The sequence below is a fragment of the Corvus kubaryi genome, unplaced genomic scaffold (assembly GCF_017639235.1).
Source record: "Corvus kubaryi isolate FWS band 111438036 unplaced genomic scaffold, C.kubaryi_AGA036_p1.0 66, whole genome shotgun sequence".
In the NCBI taxonomy this organism is placed as follows: Eukaryota; Metazoa; Chordata; class Aves; order Passeriformes; family Corvidae; genus Corvus; species Corvus kubaryi.
In genome coordinates, this window is record NW_024582054.1 from 20,773,332 (window position 1) to 20,793,945 (window position 20,614).

Consider the following 20,614-nt stretch of genomic DNA (forward strand, 5'->3'; position numbering starts at 1 on the left):
AAAGGTCTGGGAGGTCATTCACTCCCATTTCTTAGCCAGCACAGATTTGATTCGATAAAGTGTGTGCTACTGCTCCAAACATGGCATTTCAAGAGATTTGGGCAATGCAATCTTCTTCCTCTTCTCTTGGGAATTTATCCATCATCTCTTAAAACTCACTGACAGGAAATGTCTTGCCAAACATTCCCCTGATTTCATATGATCCCATTAATGACTCTTCCTGCCTTTCCTTTTACCAAAGTCTCCCCTTTCACTCAGCTGTGCTTTCCTCCCTCTTGTACAGGTACAAGAGCCTGCTTAGTTCCTTCCAGGCTGGTCTGGCTTTTGAGAGGAGAATACCTCATCCCTTAGGGCCTCCAAACTATTAGACTCCTGCCAAAAAAAGCCTTACCCACTGCCCTAAATTTGCTATACTGAAAGACTCCACATTTTCAAATAATGAGATTTTCCATTAAGACAAATATTTTCAGGCTCTTCCTTTTTCATCTTGTATGTCTGAGTTTGGAAGTATTTTCTATTTTCTATCCATTCTCCAAAATTTAGACCCTACATGCAGCCACACGTGTTGGAAGATCAGTTCTGTTATTTTTCTTCACCAGCCTGTTCTCACTGCCAAACCCCAGCTGGTGCTGTGAGCAGGGCTCTGTCCAGAGGGTGTGCTCCTGAGAGGGAGCAGAGGGATGGATGCCTACACCCGCTGTGGGGAACCCTGTGCCAGGGTTACTGTGTGCCTGATGCTCACCAGGTCCAAGCTGGTTTGTGTTACTTTCCTGACTTTGTTGATAACCCTCATTTCCCTCCAGGCAATGGGATTTCTGAGCACCAGTGCTTTGCTGGCCGCACCTTACATAATTAATGGCTAACAAAGTTCAGCATCACAGGAGCTATGGCCGTATGTGTCACCTGCTGGTGCCACAGCAGGACATTATCAGCATCGACCTCCTTTTGTTTCACACATCATTCAGATGTGATCAGGTTCATGTCTATGTGACTAAACAGGGGAGTAACTTTTGCTGTTATGGAACATTTCATTTTAACTCAGCTTTCCTTCCCTTCAACTCATTACTTCTTTCCTACTACTGAATATGAATATCGCCATCCAACACATGTTTTCCTTTCATATGGTTACAAGGCTTATTTTTGGTTGTTTCTTCTGTTTCAAAACCCTGAGAGATTAATCAGGTTAACTTCCAAAAGCTGTCTTCCATTGTTTTACTCTATACGTTCAGATGAAATTGATTAAAATCACATGCTGTTACATTTGAAAGAAATTCCCTCACCTGTGTGACAAGCTGGGCTTTTATTGCAGGTAAAGAGGGAGTTTCATTTATTTTAATTTGCTTTTTTTTTTTTTTTAAGCACAGTTGTCTCATTCCTACTGTCTTGACTATGATCTTAAAAAAGGATTGATAAAAATCAAGATTCTGTGAACTAATACCCTTAATCTACAACCCAAATTGCAGAGGCACCTGTATTTTCTAAGAAAGCTGTCTGAAGGGTTGCAAAAGAAAAAAAAAAAAAGCTACTAAAAATAAAATCTCTGTGTTGCTTGTGGGATTTGAAAGGCTATTTTTACACAAACTGACTTTTGGGAGAGACTTGATGTGTTAGGTTAGGCCTTTGAAATTACTCTCTTTTAGTAGATTAAGACTGACCTTATCTGAAATGTAATACTTTAAGATCTGTATCTTTAAAAATAAAAGGAAAAGGAGAAATATTTGAAGACCAAATCAAAAGTGAGAGTCCTCCTATTCTCAGTTCTGACATCTAAGAAGAAAATCAGTGCAGCAAAACACTTTTTGTGTATGTTCTCTTACATTTTCTTTAAATGTAAAATCAATTAATCAAATGAATGACAAGCCCATATCCCCATGAGTCCATGGCCTTATCCAGTAGAGCTCTTGTGACCAGACTTTTCAGCACAAGTATTTCCACTGCCTGCAGTGCTTAGCACATGTATAAATACTTCGTCAAATCAGCATCATAGCTAGAAGCCAGTATTTAACACCAGTCTGCCATTACACTGCAGGGACTTCTCTGCTGCATTGCTACTTTTGAAACATCTCCCAGACCCTTCAGCTGGAGGGTGGCATCCAGGGGACAGGCACGCTCAGCTGTCTGTGGTGCTGGCTACCCCTGTGCCTCCCTTACCTGTGTCTGTGAGCACCTGCACTTGAGCAATATTGATGGGTGAGCCAAAGCCAGCAGAGCTGAGCACAAATCACCCTGCCAACCTGCTGTCGTAACAATGTGCCTGTGCTTTGCTGATGTCTAAGCGCCCCTGTGTTTGCTTCTCTGTTTGCACTTACAGTCCTTACTCCCCAGAGTTTTCCATTTGCAGTTCTGCTCACCAGGGACTCCCTTGCTGTGTTTCAGCCCTGTTGGAGGTACCAGTGAAGGAAAAGAAACACATCTCTGTCAGGCCGTTGCTCTGCGAAATTGCCTCCAGCTTCCAGGGATCAGCATCCTTGACAAACTCATCAAGACGTGTCCTGTCTGGCTTCAACTGAACATGAGCCAGGAAAGGGCTGGGGCCATCCTTGGCAAAGAAACAGCAGGGGTAAGTCCAAAATGGTTTCAGTTCAGACAACCACATTTCCTGTCCTTGGTTAGGAGAGCAGTGCTTTTTTTAATGTGGAAGCAAAAGTATTTAGCAGACTGCTCTCTGTTTCCATTGCTATTAGATGCTTTACCTCTCTCAACAGCACAAGACAGATATATTGGCTTTGGGAAAATGAGGAATCTTATCTCTGGTTTTATTTGCTTACCATGTAGATTCATGGAGATGGCTTCCCATTCACTACCATACCCAAAAGTATGGTGATTATCCTAATCTGGACCAATAAAAAAGAAACTGTGAAGAAAAGGCCCTTAAATTCACCTGATGGGAGTCATTTTTATTGCAACAATTGGTATCTGGTTTACATAAACTGAGTATTAGAAAATTATATACTTGTGCAAAGCTCAGGGCTTGCTTAAGGAAAACAGCTCTGTGGCACAGGGAGCTGCTCCCTTTTCCTGAGGTCTGAGAGGTGAGCAGGCTGTAGATGTCCTGGCTGGATCCTTTGGGAAGTGCAGGTGCAAATGACCTGAGCTGATATCAGGGCACACCTGCTCTGAGGACATTTGGACCCATCCTTTGGCTGAGTCAACCTATCCCAGGGCTAAATGCTGGCGCAGCCAAGTGACACCCTCCAGTGGGATTCACCTGAGCAGCCTGGGCTGTGCAGTGCACCTCACCTTGAATCAGACTTCTCAAACAGATTGAGCAAATAATTCTCTTTGTTTTTCTGCTCTGTCTGTAAGTGGGGATGTGTGTGACTGACTGTGGTGTACCCATGTATGGCCCCAAGCCTCCTCAGCCATCATCCATTCCCTGCAGTCAGGGAGTTTCCCACCTCTGAGTGGCTTTGGGGAAACATTTTGCCTCTGTTCCTCCTGCTCACACTGTGCTTGGGCACAGTCTTCAGTTGCAGTCAGAAGCAGGCAGGAGAAGAGGTGGTGCATCAGAGGAGTCCCATGACAAGGGCAGAATTTCCTGCCCACTCTGAGCCCACCTGAAACTGAGGCAGCACCATTCCCAACTGTGGTGAAAATAGAAGAGGTTGATTTCAATACTGGTCCTGACCTGTAGGGTTAAGTACAGCTCAGAAAACCCACCTCCTACTTCTCTGAACAGCCATAGTCCAATTTTAGCCTTTGGATCCATGGCAACCAGGCGTGCCGATCAGGAAAAAAGAAGTGATTCATTTCCAGGTTTCATTTCCCTGGTTGCTTAGATTAAATTTCAGATGAAGCCATGTAAGATGGTGCTGTCTGACAGTCAAGGTTAGAGGGACAGCGCTGCCATGTGGCTGGTAGGACCTGGGCAAGGGAGAGCCTCTCCCTGCAGATACTACCTGCCTCCTACCTGCAGACGCATTCTGTGACAGAAGGTGGGGGTTGCCCTGAGCTAGAAATCAGCCTGTTTAGGGCATACACCCGTGCCTTTATTTACACTTCCTCTGCCCTGGTGGTGGGCCTGAACCCCCGGGGCTCCATTTCTCACTGTGTGAGGTTGTGAAGCTGCCCCAAAGCTGTGTGTTCCGCATGGGTGCTTCAAAGTGACTGGACATGCACTTATGACTGGGATTTATGCAGGGAGACGTCTTGGCTTCTAGACAAGCTTTTTTTAAAAATTCCTCTGTCCAAGAAATTAATGGGTTTTTGATAGATTTCCATACGTTACAGTTGATTAATGATTTTATCAACTCACAATTCTCTTTCTAATGTTAACATCCAGGCTACAAAATTAGCTTGATTTTTTAATTCAGTTTTTTAAAAATACCTTGACTCTCTTCTGCCTAAGCTTACTATCAAAGAACAGATGAAGATTATTTTGTCTTTGTATCTGCACCTTCAAGATACAAGCTAAAAATATCCCTGACAATGAGCTTTAATTAGAAACACACTTAGGATCTCACAACATACAAAGAATGAGGCATTTTTCCTTTTTCTTCTCTTTTTTTCTTCTCTTTTTCTTATTTCTTGTATCTTTTATCTTTTTTAAATTTTTTTTTTAAATCTTTTTTCCCACTGGTATTGGTGGGACACAATGGCTCCAGTAGTTCCACTGGTTCCAATTAAATACTCAGGGGCCTTCTATCAATGTTTTTGCATACCTGATGGGATTGAGCCAGACCAATTTTTTTTGCTGTAGTTTATCCTTCTTTGAGCAAGGGGATTGGACTAGGTGATCTCCAGACCTCTTTTCAAGCACATCAGTTCTGTGGAGTCAGCATTCCTGGAGATGTTTAAGGAGGGACTGGATGTGGCACTCAGTGCCACGGTCTGGTTGAGGTGGTGGTGTTCGATCATCAGTTGGACTTGATGATCTCAGAGGTCTTTTCAAACCTAATTGATCCTGTGATTCTGTGATTTCAGGACCACTCAATACACTTGAATGATCACTTGAGAGATCTTAGACAAGCTTTTGGGGACAGGGCTTGTTCCCAAATTCAACAAGGGCAAAAGCAAAGCTTTTCCTCTGGGAAGGCAGACCCCTGGCAGTGATCCGGGCTGGCACTGCCTGGCTGAGCTGCTCTGTAGGAAAGATCCTGTAGGGATGGTGGGCAGTGAGCTGGGCACAGACCCACTCGAGAGAGGCTGTGGGACCAGGGCTTGTTCAGCCAGAAGACAACTTCAGGCAGACCACACAGCAACCCCTGGTACCTACAGAGAGGTCATGGAGAAGATGAAGCCAGGCTGTGCTCAGCACCGCAGGGTGGGAGGACAAGAGATGACAGTGTACATTGAAACCAGAGGGGTTCAGACTGGGTACAGGGAAGCATTTTCTCCCTGTGAAGATGATAAGTGGTGGGACAGGTTGCCAAGAGAGGCTGTGCAGTCTCCAGCTTTGGACATTCCCCAGATTTGTACAGACAAAGTCCTGAGAAACTTGGTCTGGCCTCATGGCTTCACCCAGGGTATTGGAGAAGAGTCCTCCCAGGATACCTGCCAGCCTGACTGATCTTATGGTCCCATGAAAATGCTCTGCCATAGACACTGTGGCCACCAGAGCCTTTGGCCTTATGTCCCACTCATGGACACTCAAACCCTTACCGACTCAATGTACAGGTGACTCCCATGCTTTAGACCTGGACTGGGATGTTTTAGGGTGAGTCATCTGTGATTTAGGGCCCTGACGTGAGGACCATCGCTTAACAAATCATGAGTGCAGTTTTAAACTCTTCGGTTCATGAAATAGTTTGCTTTAGGTGTAAGTGGAACGTCGGTGATGCATAGAAACTTCACGAGTTCATTCGCAGGTCTGATGAACTGGCCCTTTATTAATTATTTTTGTTGTATAAAGCTTAACTAAGTGGAATGAAGCTAAAATAAGGCTATTTAAAGGTGGATTGTACTGATAAAAATCTACATTGCCAATGACTTAAAATAAAGTTTAGAAGCTCACATAATGTAGCTGAGCTCTTGATTCTTTTCTGCCTTTTCAGATATTCTTAGTTAGGAAAGAGGGTAATGTGGACAACATGATCCTCTCAGTCCGCCTGCCGGTGCAGAACGAAGCTCCTGGTGTGCTGGAGTACAACATTAAAGAAGAAAAATCAAGTAAGGTCTTTACATTTTTTGGTCTTGCTTTGGTTATTGTACTGAGCCCTCTTGTGATCACCAATATTTATGTAATCTCACTTGCACTGAGCAGGTTCCTCTTGTGACCAGCAGCAGATCTTGCTTTTATGATGTAGTTCAGTTAATATTTCCTGCAGCTGTTTTACCTCAGCTCCCCTGCGGTTCTGCACCTTCTGTTATCATTTACAGACTTGCAATAGGGAAATAATGCACCTCCAGATGAGGAGGCCAGTCCTTTGATTGAGAAAGGAGAGCTGCCTTTCACCAGGTGGAAGTTCTGAGGAAAGTGGAAAGCATCGCAGACTAAGCCTTGTTAACTCACTGACCCTGTCTCTGTTTAAGCCACTGAACTTGGGGGTCACCAGTCATCTGACAACTGCTACATAGCCTTTTCATGCACCTTGTACAGTCACTCTGAACAACAAGTTACTCCTAAACTGTTTGTTTTCAAAGCCTAACTGGGAAGTGGGTGGGTCTCGTGGCTGGTGCTGTTCCCAGTTGGATAACCAAGTCTGCCATGAGCAAGTGAAAATTAACCCAGTTCACAGTCAGCCACATCTAATGCAGCCCTCTGTGTAAACGGCTGTGTAAGGCACATGATTTCCACTTTCAAAGGAATATTTGTAAACACCTGGATTTTAGGATAGTCATAGAAAAATGCACTCAAAAAATATATATATTTATATATATATAAATAACTTCACACTATTTATTTATCTGAACAGATCTAAATCCTCTGTCACTGAACTCTGTCCCAAAGCCAGCTCCCCAGAAAAACTGTTTTATTCTCTGTTAAACACATGTTTCTTCAGATCAATGTTGCAACATTTCTTTCCCCTTGTTCAAATGAATTTTGACAGTTGCTCAAATGAAGTTTTCCCTTCTCCTATGTTTCTTCTCATACCTCTGCATTGTAAACAGGCTTTAAAGCCAGAGGGACAACTCTTAGGCTGTTCTAATCTCAAGGCCAGACCACAGGCTGTCACAACATTGCTCCCTGTCTGGCTGCTGCATCCCCCTGGGAAGGTTTCCCTCTCATCTGCCTGCTCCTGAGAGCACCCAGCTGCAGAGGTGTTTAGGGTTCAGTGCTCCTGTGTGAGGGCAGGATCAGCAAACCTTTTGCCACAACTTCAGGTGTTCAATTAAGAATACAAGGGCAAAGGTTAGCTGTGGGGTAGGAAACCTTTTCTTTATTTAGCTATTTGAACTTGACCCAGGACTTAGATTTTTCACGGTGGGGAATTGGTTTTTGATGATTCAAGCTTTCCTTTGGATAAAAGTTAAAAAATCAAATCCTGTCATCCTAAAAAACATCATTTATAGAAATGTTACTTCTTGACTCATGTCCTGTGCCATAAAATCTGATTTCTTTTAGGGCAGGCAAAGTAAAACGTAGTACAAAAATGTCACTGAGCTAGCCTATCTAGAGAGGCTTTTCTGCCATGCTTTTCAGACTTGCTTGGTTTTTCTAGTTTATCACTAACTTAGTGCAAAGGATGTATTGGGAGATGAGCTTTCTGGTAGAAACAAAAATTAAATCAGTTTTCACCAGTTTCATACAAGTTGCAAAGTAAGTGGAGGAAGGTAATTAAAATTCAGCTCTCATTCATAAAGCAGGAGAGCTGCCATCATGTGCAGCAATCCCAGCAGCTATGAGGCTCATGCATGCCTATAGTGGATATTGACATTATTTTTAGCTTGAGTTCTGTCAGTGTTGAGTGTCAGTTGGTAGAAAGCCTCTCAGTTCTTCATCCTGCCCTGTTTTGACAAGAACACACTGGGTACAGAATGGTCACTGTTTTGCTTCCTTTCTCATTTAGGGTAAGTACCCTGGCTTTTAAGTTTAAAAGAAATTGAACAAATTCTGGTTAATAAAGACAAAGGACTGTACCTAATGCCAGGGGAGATGGTAAATCTTCTGTGTCACAGAGTAATCTCATACCTTAGGTAATTAATTAATTCTTTAGCTTTTAAACTGCATTACTCCACTGCCTTCTAAATTTTTTTCAGAAATAAAATTAAAAATTGCCTAAATGCTTTAAAATAATTTAGAACCTGAGCTTCCCTGACACATAAAATGGTCTGTCTGGATTGCCTCAGATTAATGATGTGCCCTTCACTCATCCCTGGTGTTCTGTAAGTGTCAGGGTAGGAGACCTCTGAGCACCTCAAGAGAGGTTCTCTTGCTGTGGAATGCAAGTAAGTTGGAAGTTTGGTGTTACACTCCGGTAAATATGTAAAACACCCCAGCTGCATTGCCTGAGGGCCACTCTGGACTTTTTCCAAACATCTATTCTTTAACTTCAGAAAATCCCTCTTTCCTTTCTGAGTTGACAGGTAAGAAATTATCTCTGTGACGTGCCCCACGGAGAGCTGTTTGTCCCTTTCTGAGAGCTGGCTCCTCCTAAAGGGTTTGAAGAAATGGGAGCAAATCCTTCACGTTACCTCAGTTCAACTCGTTAGACTCCACACAGTTGATGCATTGAGATGTAAACTGAAATCTGAATTTGCCTCGACATATATAGTTCTGATTTTATGGAGAGCCTTCCTTCAATTAAAATTCAAGTTTCAACCCAGCAAAATTCAAGTTGCAACCAGCTTACTGTTTTGAAGAACCTTGCCAGCTGCTTCTTGTCCTTGGCTGTTTGTAGAGCTATTCTCATTCCTTTCTACTTTTCAGATAGGATCTGAGGAGGCTTTCCATGGTATCATGATGATGGTACAGAGGTTGTTGCCCACCCCCTGTGTTCCATATAGAGATGGCCATTCAATGAAGTACAAAAAGACCCTTCAGAAACTTCTGGCTATTACACTGCCAAATAAGAGTGGTTCATTGTTTTACTATTTCTTTTCCCCATAACAACTATGTTGATATTTGGTGAAATATTTAGGGAAGTATAGTTTTCTGATGGGAAGAGTGGAGTTAATTGTGATTTTTCTCTTTAAATGGAAATCCCCAAAGAACCCACTAGGTAAGAGAATCAAGAAATGAAACCTCTTTCTCTTTTTTTTTTTTTTGTGGGAAATTTTCATCTCTTCCGTGAAGCAGCCCTTAGAGAGAACAAGAGAATGGATTTAAAAAATTTTCTTCTGGTTCCTTCTTTTTGGTTGGAATTCCTCCATAGACGGGAATGCTAAATCCTTGTGGCATCAATAGCTATAGTAGAGACCAAAGAGCAGATTCCAGGTGCCATATGGTTCATCAGAAAGTTGAGAAACCTGGCAAGTTTCAAAGCCTTGGATCTCAGAGGTTTTGCACTCGGCCTGAAGGATCCCTTACTTCTTATTCAGAGCAGTGCAAGTCCCCCAGACCTAAAGTTTGTTACAAGATTTCTACCACTTAGAGATGCAGTGTTGGCAGCTACCTCTCAATCTTTGCTAAACTCTCGACTACTTTGTACACTTTCTTTCTGAGAGTTGACCCTTACTTCTGCTTCATTCAGAGGTGGAGTCCCAGCCTCAAAAACTGAGCACCCCTTCCTCAGCTGACTCCTGCCCTTGGCTCTTCTCAGCAAACTGGTGGCAACCTCAGGGTCTAATTCCCCCTCCTTTTCATGTATATACTGTCAGAAGCCATCGTGCTGACCTCAGCTCCATTATAGCAATATTAAAAAGGAAAGAATCAGATGTTTGAAGTACATTTCTGAAATAGCATGTACTGAGAGCTTGTAAGAGGCATCTGAGTACAACAGACCATGTGGTGCAGGCAGTGACAGTAGCTTTTACTTGCACAAAGAGTTATGAAGGCATCTGCCACAGGGGTAAAATCCTTTAACAGAGGGATGCTCTAGCACCATAAACTGAATTAATGCTTTCTTTTTTCTGGGAAATTTTGTGAATAATAGCTGAAAATAATTTGATTTCATGAAACACACGAGTTGATCACATACTTCTCAGGAATCTTTTACGTATGCTTTGGTGTGGGATGTGTAGTTATTTTTTTCCAACCTCTTCTGTACCAAGAAAAGAGGATGTGATTCCAAGCAAGCAAAATGGCACTAAACAGAAGTATCTGCAACTCCACAGAATAAAGAACTTATTGTTCATATTATTAAATTTTTAAAAATAGAAATAACAATGAAATTGATTTGCTAGGTCAGTCCTGAACTCTTCAGGTTCACATCCTAAGGGGTTTGAGGCTGGCCTGATCCTGCCATGGCTGCCCATCTCCTGTAATCATGCTCCTCCCTCCCCCATTGCTGCAAGTGGCTTTGCTCACTTGGAGGTGTATTTTCTGGAGGCAGTCCACATCAGCCCTTGTTGTGGAGTTGCTGTCCTTGTTCCTTATTTAAGCTGTACCTGTGGAGGACAATCTGCCACCAGACATAACTGTTCAGAAGCAGCTTTTACAGCACATGGGGCCAAGGCTGGGTTGAGCCCCCCAAAATCGATGCATGCACAGCTGAAGGAGGGGTTTGTAGTGAAGTCTGGGCTGTAGTGTGTTTTTTTCATTTATTAGAGGAAAATTATTAGATTTAAATTAAAGTTCTCTGTGCTCTGACCCTCCCAGCTTTTCTGGAGACTGACTTTGAATAAGCTGGAGTATAACAGAGGTCTTAAAATAACCTTAGCAAAATCAAATAGGAAAACCAAAATAAATTATCTCCAAGTAATACAAAAATGTCCAGAACATGATTGATACCTCCTTTGACGGATGAGACACGGTGTCATTGGACACGGTAGCTTATACTCAATTTCTGGTTTATGGACAGCAGCTGCACTCCAGGCTGTGTGGTATGAGCTTGTGGTAAGGACCCACAATATACCTTGACAGAAAAAGTGCAGGCAATTACTGCACTCCAAAGGAGTTTAAGAGCAATCACTGAGTGTTGGTGCAAAATTGCAAGTCTGGTAGCAAAAAGGATGTTGATAAAGAAATCCAATGTCTGCCCTGGTCACCTTATCTGACCTTTCTTAAAGTCAGACTGAGCTCGGGAAGTGCGGACTGGAGTTTGATATGAAATGCTTGAGACAGTAGGAATTTAGGGAGGGATTATAACTCAAGTAAAATACATAGCAGCAGTTTAACCTGCCTGGTTAATTCTCTAACTGCTTTTACTTGTTTGCCATGGAAGTTTGTGGGGATCTGACTTTGTACGTCCGCCAGTGAACTCTGTCCCTCAGGACAGAAAGAAGAGTTACACCAGATACAGATGCAGCAGGAAGGAGGCCCTGCTGGGGGGGGCAAACAGAAGTTTAGATGAGCAAAGGTGTTCCTTTCCATGTTGGATGTTAGGGAACGTGAAATCAACTAAGGGCTAAGATTTTACAATATACTTCCTTGCCTTAATGATCCCAAATAGGTGCAGTCTAAAGATGTGAAAGCAAACTTAACTCCCAAAGTCAACTTTGCCAATCACTAGGAAGTCACTTCAGTCACTTCAACATTGCCATTCCTCCTTCCCAGGCACATATGGGAAAAACCCCCAGTTTTTTATTATAGACTAATGCCATTTGCACAGATAAAAAGGACATGTGCAGTCATTCTGACTGTCCTGTAACAGTAACAGATGGAAATTAAGTGACAGTAATCAGGCAGCAGCATGTTTACAGCAGGGCATCAGAGCAACAGGGGGATGGACTTTGCTCATCTTTGCAGGCTTAGCTCTGAACAGAGCTGCTGAAAGCCCTGGTCTTTGCATCCCAGCCAGCCTGAGATGAGGGCTGTGGGTATGCCTGGCATGATGGCAGAGCTCAAATACGAAGGAGACAAATTCCAGTCCGTGTGCCTGCACGGATCTGTGTGTCCCAGGGCTGCGTGGGGACACACTCACAGGGCAGGGAAGAGGAGGCAGATTGAGCAGGAACAGTGCAGTAGATGCTCTCTGTTGGCTCAAGCACCTTCAGATGCTGACAATGGACTTGCCTATTGCACTCTGCTGGCACCCCAGCCAGCATGGCCAAATATGGTCCTTTATGGCAGATTTCCCTGTTTAATTTTGTTAATGTTTATTTTAATACATAATGCTGAGGCTGGATTAATGATCTCAGAGACTAAAGCGCTTGCTGCTAACATGTCACAGTACGGTCAGGTAGTATTTTCCCATGTGAACTACATTGAAGTCCTGCACAAATGAGGTCATGGGAAAAAACAGGAGGATAGCTCAGTTACTGCAGCCTACCCACAATTTAGCTCCTTTAATGAGAGTGGCCAGTTGTGCAGATGAACTCTGTGATATGAATATTTTTGTGGAAGTGTTGACAGCTCTTGTAATAGCTTCCTCAGTTTTGCAAGTCTTTTTGCTAACACTCTGCCTCCTGGAATCAGGAAGTAGAGTGAAGATAGACAGAATATATTTTTCCAGAAAGAAAAATAACCATCACAAATACAGAGAAAAAACTTAAAATTTTGTAAATACTCAGGAAACAGAAGATTTTATAGGTTATAGGAAAATAACCTGTAAGAAGACAATCTGCCATTTTAAAAATTGATTTTAATTGCATTTATTTCTGATCCCTTCTGAATTAGAATGAAGATGGAAGAGGTAGAAATCTGTGGTATGGACTGAGGTCAGAAAGATGGGATCCTTCACTTCATAGCTAAAGAGAATAAACTGGTGCTTGTGCTGGTACACCTGACCCTGACATCTAAGATAAAGACATTTAATTGGGTAGTACTTGCAGATTTCACACGAGGTTTTAAAGACTGGGCTGGATGAAGCCTTGAGTGACTTGGTTTGACCTCATGGATGGCCCTGGTTTTAGCAGGGTTTTGTGCTAGAGACCTCCTACTGTCCCTGCCAGCCTGAGGGATCCCATAAGTGATACTGAGTCAGGCTGTGGGCAAGCTCAGGGCAGAGAGCAGTTCTCAGAAAGAATATCTCAGTACAGCAGCAAAAGCACTTCTAAGGGCCAGGTTCTTGGAGAAATACTGCTAAGATTCACAGAGGGATAGTGGTGAAAAAATAAATAAAACAAATATTTTCTGTATTAGTGTCTCACCTGTGATCTCCCCCAAACCCATAACATTCCTTTCTGTGGCTCTTTCTCCCTTTGTGTATAGGGAAAGATAGAATGTGCTCAGTTTATTTAATCAGTGCAGATTTGCAGTTAATTCTTATCAGGTACTTGAACGTACTTGAAAAAGCCCAGTAATGCCACATAGAGGTAAACATATGCCCCTAGGCATATTGGAGAGCTGAGCTTGCTGCAGGCTGAAATAGACTTCATCATGTGCCATTAATAACACCGCAATGCTACTGGACTGTTGTTGCACAGATGTTAAAGGGAATTTTCAGCTGGAGTGGGACAATCCAAGGAGTAAATGTACATTCCACCCTTCCCAAGTCGAACCTCTCAAAACAATCTCTGACTCATCAAACTGCAGGCAGAAGGGCCCATCAGAAAGTGTATTTGGTTACTTCTGCTATCACTGTAATGGTACCACTGTTCTTTTTTAAATGGTCACTTTAAACAAAACAGTTGGCCTCCTTCAGTGGAAGCCTTGCAGCGTTCAACACCGGAAAGAAGAATTCTTAATTCTGTAAACTAAGGCATGAAAGCAGGGTAGGACTATTTATAGCTTTGATTTCCTCTGAATAGATGAGAAGCTGAACCTGACATTACAGAGTGAAAAGATCAAGGTGGTGCTTTTTTTGCTTTTTGGGTTGTGTGCAGGTTTTTTGATGACCAATCCTGCCATTCAGCAATAAAGCAAAGAGGGGACTGACTTGGCAGCCACTTCATGAACTGCCCTGGAGACTTGTCTACCAGTCAGGAAGGTCATTAAGCATCTTCAAGTTCGCTATGGAACATGACTTTACTGAATATATATTTATGTATATAAGGCAAAAGCATCAGTTTTCCCAGCAACTAGTAGTTAAGGTACTGCAGCCTCATGAGTACAAGTAAAGTTGGTGGAAAAGGGTGTGGGGTACTGTTCCAAGGAGAGGAAAGAGTCAGGTTTTATGTGAGTTCAGGCTGTAACTTCATGCTGACACTGCTGCCACAAGAAGGGCTGTTGCCATTCCTCATCTGTCAGTAGCACATGTCCCTGTCAGGGACCCTCCAGCCTCTCTGGTCCCTGTCTTTCTCTGCCTCATGCAGGTTATGGCTGGGAAGGAGTGGGCAATGTGGATGTAGTGGTGTGAAAACAGGACAGTGTGGTGGGGCAATGCTTCCTTAGAGGTGTTACCATATGCTGAGTTATGTGAAATAAAGTCTGGAGAGGAGAAAAAAAGTGATAAAGGCCTGAGGGGCTACAGGTGACTTTGGGAAGGGTTGGTGGCAGACTGGAGAGAGAAGTCTGAGAACAACTTGGAAAGGGGCAGCAAGTTACCAACAGGGGTCACATCCTGTAGTGCTGAATAACTGTGTGAGCCTCCAACGTGCTCAAGGCTGACCACAGAGGCAAGAACCCATCAGAGCTGCTTTATGGTGCCAGGAGAGGAGGCTGCAGGCGGGGCAAAAGCACTCTTGGGATGGGTGGGAAGTCAGTGCAAAACTGTGGCCCAGCTGCCCCCATAGCAACCAGCCTTCCCGAGGTAGAGCATTGCTGGCAGCAGAACAAGGAGCTGCCCTTTCTCTTCCCTGCCAAGCTGAATTCAGCTGACTTCTCCGAAGGAAGGCACCGATTTTACAGGCTGAGGGCTGAAGCACAGCTTGCTGAAGGGACTCAGCCAGCTGTGCATCACCAGCCCTGAACAAGCCCATCCTGGCCAGCACTCTATTAACTGGGCTGCAGAGAGACCTTTTACTTGCCGAGCTCTTGACAGCGTTCAGCACTGAGGTATCAACACAGCTATTCAGACTTCTTTTGTATGCTTTTTGTATAGCCTGACAGGCAGCTCTGCTGCTGTACTGTGTGGAGAGTCAATTTTTCCAATTTACTTAAGAGGAATGTTTTCCTTTATTGCTGCATGATGGAGCGTGTGATTGAGGCAAAGTAAGAAACTGTTGTCAGCTCTGGGCCTGACAAGCCTGAAAAAAGAAGTGTGCTGGAAAAAATAACAAGTTATCAACACCCTTGGGACAGAAGATCCCTCTTCCTTTCTTTCCCCAAAACTGTCTGATTCCATCTTAGTTAAGCAAATCATATATTTCAGCAGCAAAACTTGTCCAAGACTACTTTTTTTCAAGGATTAGCAAACTGGTGACTAAAAGTTTTTGTATTTTTAGCAGGGGAGACTGGAAAAGCTGAATATGTAGTTAACCTTCAGGTTCACATTTTAAGGAGTTTAATTGCATTTAAGGAGGCCTCTGGGCCCACATCTTGTCTCCTATTTTGCTCGGAGTAAAGGACTCTGTTCAGGGTGGCAGACACCTTGCCATTAAGGACAGTAGACTGACGAATGTTGTCTCTTAATGCAATTCCTGTTGTTGCCTATAAGATGCAGAGCTACCCTAGTTAGCTTCGGATTAGCCTCTCTCAGACACAGATAACAATCTGCCTGCATCACCCGGGGCTCTGCATGGGCTAATTTCCCCTGTTTATGCAAGTTTCTCATTAGCAAGAAAAGTCAGCCATCACCTGCGAAGCTTCTTGGCATGAGAAGCCTCCCACTGAGCAAGTCAGCTCCATGGCATGGGATAGCTGGGCAGCTCTGCCCCAGCCCTGACCTTCAGCTCTGGGAGTCCTGTTTTGCTGCTGCTTTCTGCTGGATCTGATCTGCCTCCACAGGCAGTACCAGACCAAAGGCCACCTTTGTGTGGGCTGTAATAAGGACACAGGAGACATTATCTTTGTCTAGTCTGCTGTCTGTGGTTTGATTTGAGATAAGACACTGAATGATTTCTAGTCCCTAAGGATGTCTAACCTAGACATCTTCCCAAGATCAGTCTGTCTGCCAAGGATGAGTTCTTCATTATCCACATCTCTATTAACCCTGAAAATTGGGTTAAAGTCAAGGACTTCCCCTTCAGGAGACTACTCTGAACTAGGAACCCAGAATTTTGGTTTGGCAAGAACAGTGACCACGGGCCTGGGGGATATTGTAAAACATGGTATGAGGACACATTTTATAACCTGTTGTGCAAGTCCATCATTTCTCTCCTAAATGCAGACATGCACAAGGAAAGCAGAAAGTCTCACCAAGTCCTTCTCATTTGAGCTCAGTCCCCCATCACTTTGACACACTGCTTATTTTAAAACATAAAACATTTGTGCAGCTGCTTTTTTAAGATGTAACAGTGCCAGGTTTCTCTGTGGTTTATGAGTTGTTTTGGAAACATTCTGGTTACTTATAGCAGGGAGCTTTATTCTCTTTTTTTGTTTTTAAGCTCTCATCCTGAAGTTACCTCCCCTCTCTCCATACACACACTTTCATTTTTACTCTAAGCTTTAAACCGATGGGATTGTAGGGAAAGCCTGTTGGAAAGAAGCCCTCGGGGTCTTGTTAGCTTTGTTAATCCTTGCTTTGGATTTTTTCTTTGTCTTATTTTTCACTCCCAAGAGGCATAATGCAAAATCTGTGTGTAATCAGAGCTAGAGACTATGCGCACTGTTCTAGGATAATATTGTCTTACCCTGCTCTGCTTAGTACCTTGAACACAACCCAAAAATCTTACTGCCTTTAAAACAGCTACTCGGAATCAGTACCCATAGTACAAGTGCCCTTGTCTCAGTGGCTAAACTGAAACAAATTCTATTTCTTGTCCTTGGACAGTGTTTGCTATCTCAAGATCTTATAGAGCTTAATAAACAACAGTTTAGATTTGTAAATGAGGTAAATAAGATACTGTTTGAAGTGAAATGAGGGCATTAAGGACCTCACACTTTGACCAGGGAGTAGGACCCTCAAAGTCAGTGACAGTGCAATCTATCCCACTCAGAAGCAGAAAACAGAAGAGCTTCTTTCACCAGGTTGGCAGCTAGGTGGGATTTCAGCTCTAGGAAGCAGAAGTATAATTTTCTTTCCTTTTTTTGTCCACCTTATTGACCTCTGCCATTTCAGAGCAGGTTATTCCCTTTCATCACTCACCCTTGGAAATTGTCTTGTTTGTAAAGGCCTTTCTTCCTGCAAGTCTCTCCTTCAGAATGTGATTCTGAATACTGGATAGCTGCCCTTAAAACATTTGGCAAACTTCCTTTTTCTGTATGATTAACCTCAGCACTATGGTACTTCACAATGTATCTCAGAGCCAGAGAAATAAAATTTTCTCCAAAGTAAATGGAGAAAAATATTTTTCAATAAAATACATCTGTATGATAGCACACATTTTTCACATAAGGATTGATTCTCAAGATTATCCATATGACCTGGAGATTGTTGCTAAGAGCTAAATCCCCAGAATTTCAAATCATAGCACTGTTTCCTGTTATATGAGGCACAGGGGAGACCCTTTATATATCTCAGTGCTTCATTTGCTTCACAAAGTTTTACAAAGGAAATTTGCATTTTGAGAGTAACTTACAAGTATCTATATCCAGTTTGTCTTGTCAGCCATGGGTCTCAGCCCTGACAGTTTGAATGGGCAGCTGGGCAGCATAAATCTTGTGCTGCCATTTTAATGTATGAGTGGATGCTGAATGACCTGCAAAAATGTGACTTCCCCAGCAATGATCCCAGCTCTTGCTCAGCTGCTTACTGCAGGATCCACATTGATTGAATGTGCTATCCTACTCCCCTGGGTGTTCCTGGGAGCCCTCTCAGTCCTCAGTATTTCAGAAAGGCCATGTTTCCTCCCTTACTCCTGCAAAAACAGACCCTGTGGGGCTACGTCTAGAACTCCAGCTGTATCTCATATTGACATCTGGTCCTGGGAATTCCCCTCAGAAGAAAGCCTGGATCTCTCCAGCCTCCAGCTGAAGAAAGAGTGAAATTTCCACAGAGTTTAAGGTGTTTATTCCATACCTGGAAAAGGGATATGGGGTTGAGGATCTAACAAGTCAGGCAAGGGCTTTGAAACTGAACAGCTGCTCTCCAGCATGTGCTCTGCTCTTGGTCCCTGAAATAGCTGACAGTGCTATCCACATGGATACCTTTAAGGAAAGCACTGAGGAGCTGTGACACTTTTCTTTTAGCTGAGTTGGTTGTGCTTGAAGTACCTGTGAGAGACACCCTCTCATCCCCTGCTGAAACACTGATGACAGTGAGGAGGAAACAGAGGAGCAAAATCCCTTTAACACATTCCTGCTCAAGTATCCTGCAGCAGAGAAAACGAGACCAGGCAGCACCAGGATTTTATGCAGAATTAAAGACATAAAATCTCAGTGCACACCAAGGTGCTGCCCATCTGCTTGGGTGAATGTGGATGAGCCAAAGTACAATGGAGTGGTCAAGACCCCTGTGGCTGTTAGGTGTGAGGACAGTTCTTTATCTTAGCAGCAGAATATGCACACGGGGTAGAAGGGAACTGTCATCTCTACCAAGAGTCCCTTCTACTCAGCCCCAGCCAGAGAAGAGTACAAAAGCCTGTGATTTGCATCTTCTTTAACGGCTCTTTGTCGAGCGCAACATAATTATATTTAGTGAAGAACATAGTTTAAAAATAGATTTCTCTTATACTCTAGAACCAAGCTCATTAACACTTTATCACTTTCATAATTCATTAGTTTCAATTTCCCAGGAACTGCCATGAGCAGTGATTTTTTCATCATGGCCAGGAAGATTAAACTCTGTAGGAAGCCATAAAATTGAAATCCTTCGAGAAAGCTTGAGCTGGATACACAACAGGAGACTCAGGCAGAACTTCAAACCAGGGAAGTTTCAGCCCTTCCTTGATGAGGGGAAAAACCAGAAACAACTGGCAGTTAAGAAAATAATCACTAGGAAAGACAAGAAAGACAAAACAGACATAGGATGACCAGGACAGTCTAGAATTGTGCAACCAAAACCGAAACTACAGCTTAGACATCATGTGGAAGAAGCAGAAGCATCAGATTACAGAATAAATACAAAGGCCTTGAGAAAAGAAAACAGATAAACAGTGGCAGTGTTTTACAAGCACACAGCACTAGAAGGCCATACATTACTGTCCACAAGGTCATCAAGAAATAACACAAGAAACAATGCTAGAGACAGATACTAGGAACTTCCAAACAGAGGTGTTGCAGAAAGGTCCCATAAACACACTAAGAACTTCTACCAATGAAGTCTAAACTTCCCTTTTTTAGCAATATCCAGCTGAAGCTCTTTCTCTTAATACCACCATGAGCCAAGTGCATGAATAAGGGCCTGAACTGGGGAACTGAAACAATAACCTGAAGGAATTACATCACAGTCTCACACATTCCTGCAAAGCACAGCGGGTAGGACAAGCAGAGTGTATCGTGACAGACACAACAGCCTCAGCACTGGGACTATAGCAGTCACCCTAGCACTGCATTAAAGTGGCAGGAAACTGCTAACCTGCAACAGCTTGAAATTTCAGTGTCTGGGAGTAGGAATTTTGGTAGCCTCTGCCTTGGAGTGATCCCATCTTCATAGTGAGGTTTACTCACTAACAGTAGCAGAGCAGCAGGAAAGCTGGCCCGTGGTGCTTACTGAAAAGGTCATGGCAACTGTGGTATCAAACCAGAGACTTATATCAAAGGAGAGAAACACCTCTTGTTAGGAGACTATGGATTTATAATCTGAAAATAGAAAAAGAAAACTGGAATCGCACCCATAATGATAAATCTCAGTTTCCCAGAACCTGGAAAAATGAGAACATCTAAGCACATCCAAGCAGGGCTTCTGAGGATGGTTGTGTTCTCAGTAGTCCTCTGTCAACATAACTGCTGCAGAATAAGGAATTCATGTCTTTGAATTCAGATGTCTCTGAAGGATTACACAGATACAAAAAAAACCCCAAAAACAAATCCAAGTGAGTAGGACTAACAGTGCCACTAGAGAAGAAGAAGCTGAAGTAATTGAGTCCCATGAGCCTGTGTAAGCAATAAGATGGAAATTGGGTTGGTTTGTCCATGTGATCAGAACAATGGAACTAGCAAACACAATTCTGTGGGGAAAAATCAAAGAGGAAAGGAAGGCAGAATGCTCAGGGACAGTGTGACTCAAAGACATCTGCATCTGGATGGAGAAATGATGGGGAGATCCAAAGAGCAAAGAGAACATGAATACAGATTCCAACCAGTGCCTAAACATGACACTCTTCAGAGCACGCTAGTGTTTGAAAGGGGAAGATGAGACAATCATAAATATATATAACAGTTTATAACCTGGCTGTGTTCTCTTCACTTACTGAGTTGCCAAAGGACACAAAAACAGAGTATAGTCACCAATGAACCACTAATTCATGTTGCTAATGCTTCTGTAAACCATAAGAAAAATTCAATTAATTCTTATCTCTTTGTTTCAGACTACTCAAAATTGCCCACTGATCTACACATTTCCCCTTTTATTTCCTGAAGGTGGCATTTTTCAATGGGCTTCTAAATATCAGGTAAAACTCAATATGCTGTGGCAATATGTTTGGCTCACAGAACCCAGCCTATTTTTGCTCTTGCTTTTGATCATATTCTTGACATTCTGGCACTGTTATGGTGAGATATAGATATTTCCCTGCTCTTCAGGTGCCCTGGATCTAGTTTTACAAGCCCAAG

The 20,614-nt window shown here is 43.0% G+C and overlaps 1 protein-coding gene across 1 annotated transcript in view; it reads left to right on the plus strand.

Moving 5' to 3' along the window:
• The window catches only part of LOC121673698 (ras and Rab interactor 3-like), a 160,598-nt gene that overhangs the window by 109,982 nt on the left and 30,002 nt on the right, over positions 1-20,614 (plus strand). The window contains exons 20-21 of the mRNA XM_042047299.1: positions 2,377-2,560; positions 5,994-6,108. Of these exons, the coding sequence (XP_041903233.1) occupies positions 2,377-2,560; positions 5,994-6,108 (299 nt within the window). The remainder of the gene's footprint in view (positions 1-2,376; positions 2,561-5,993; positions 6,109-20,614) is intronic.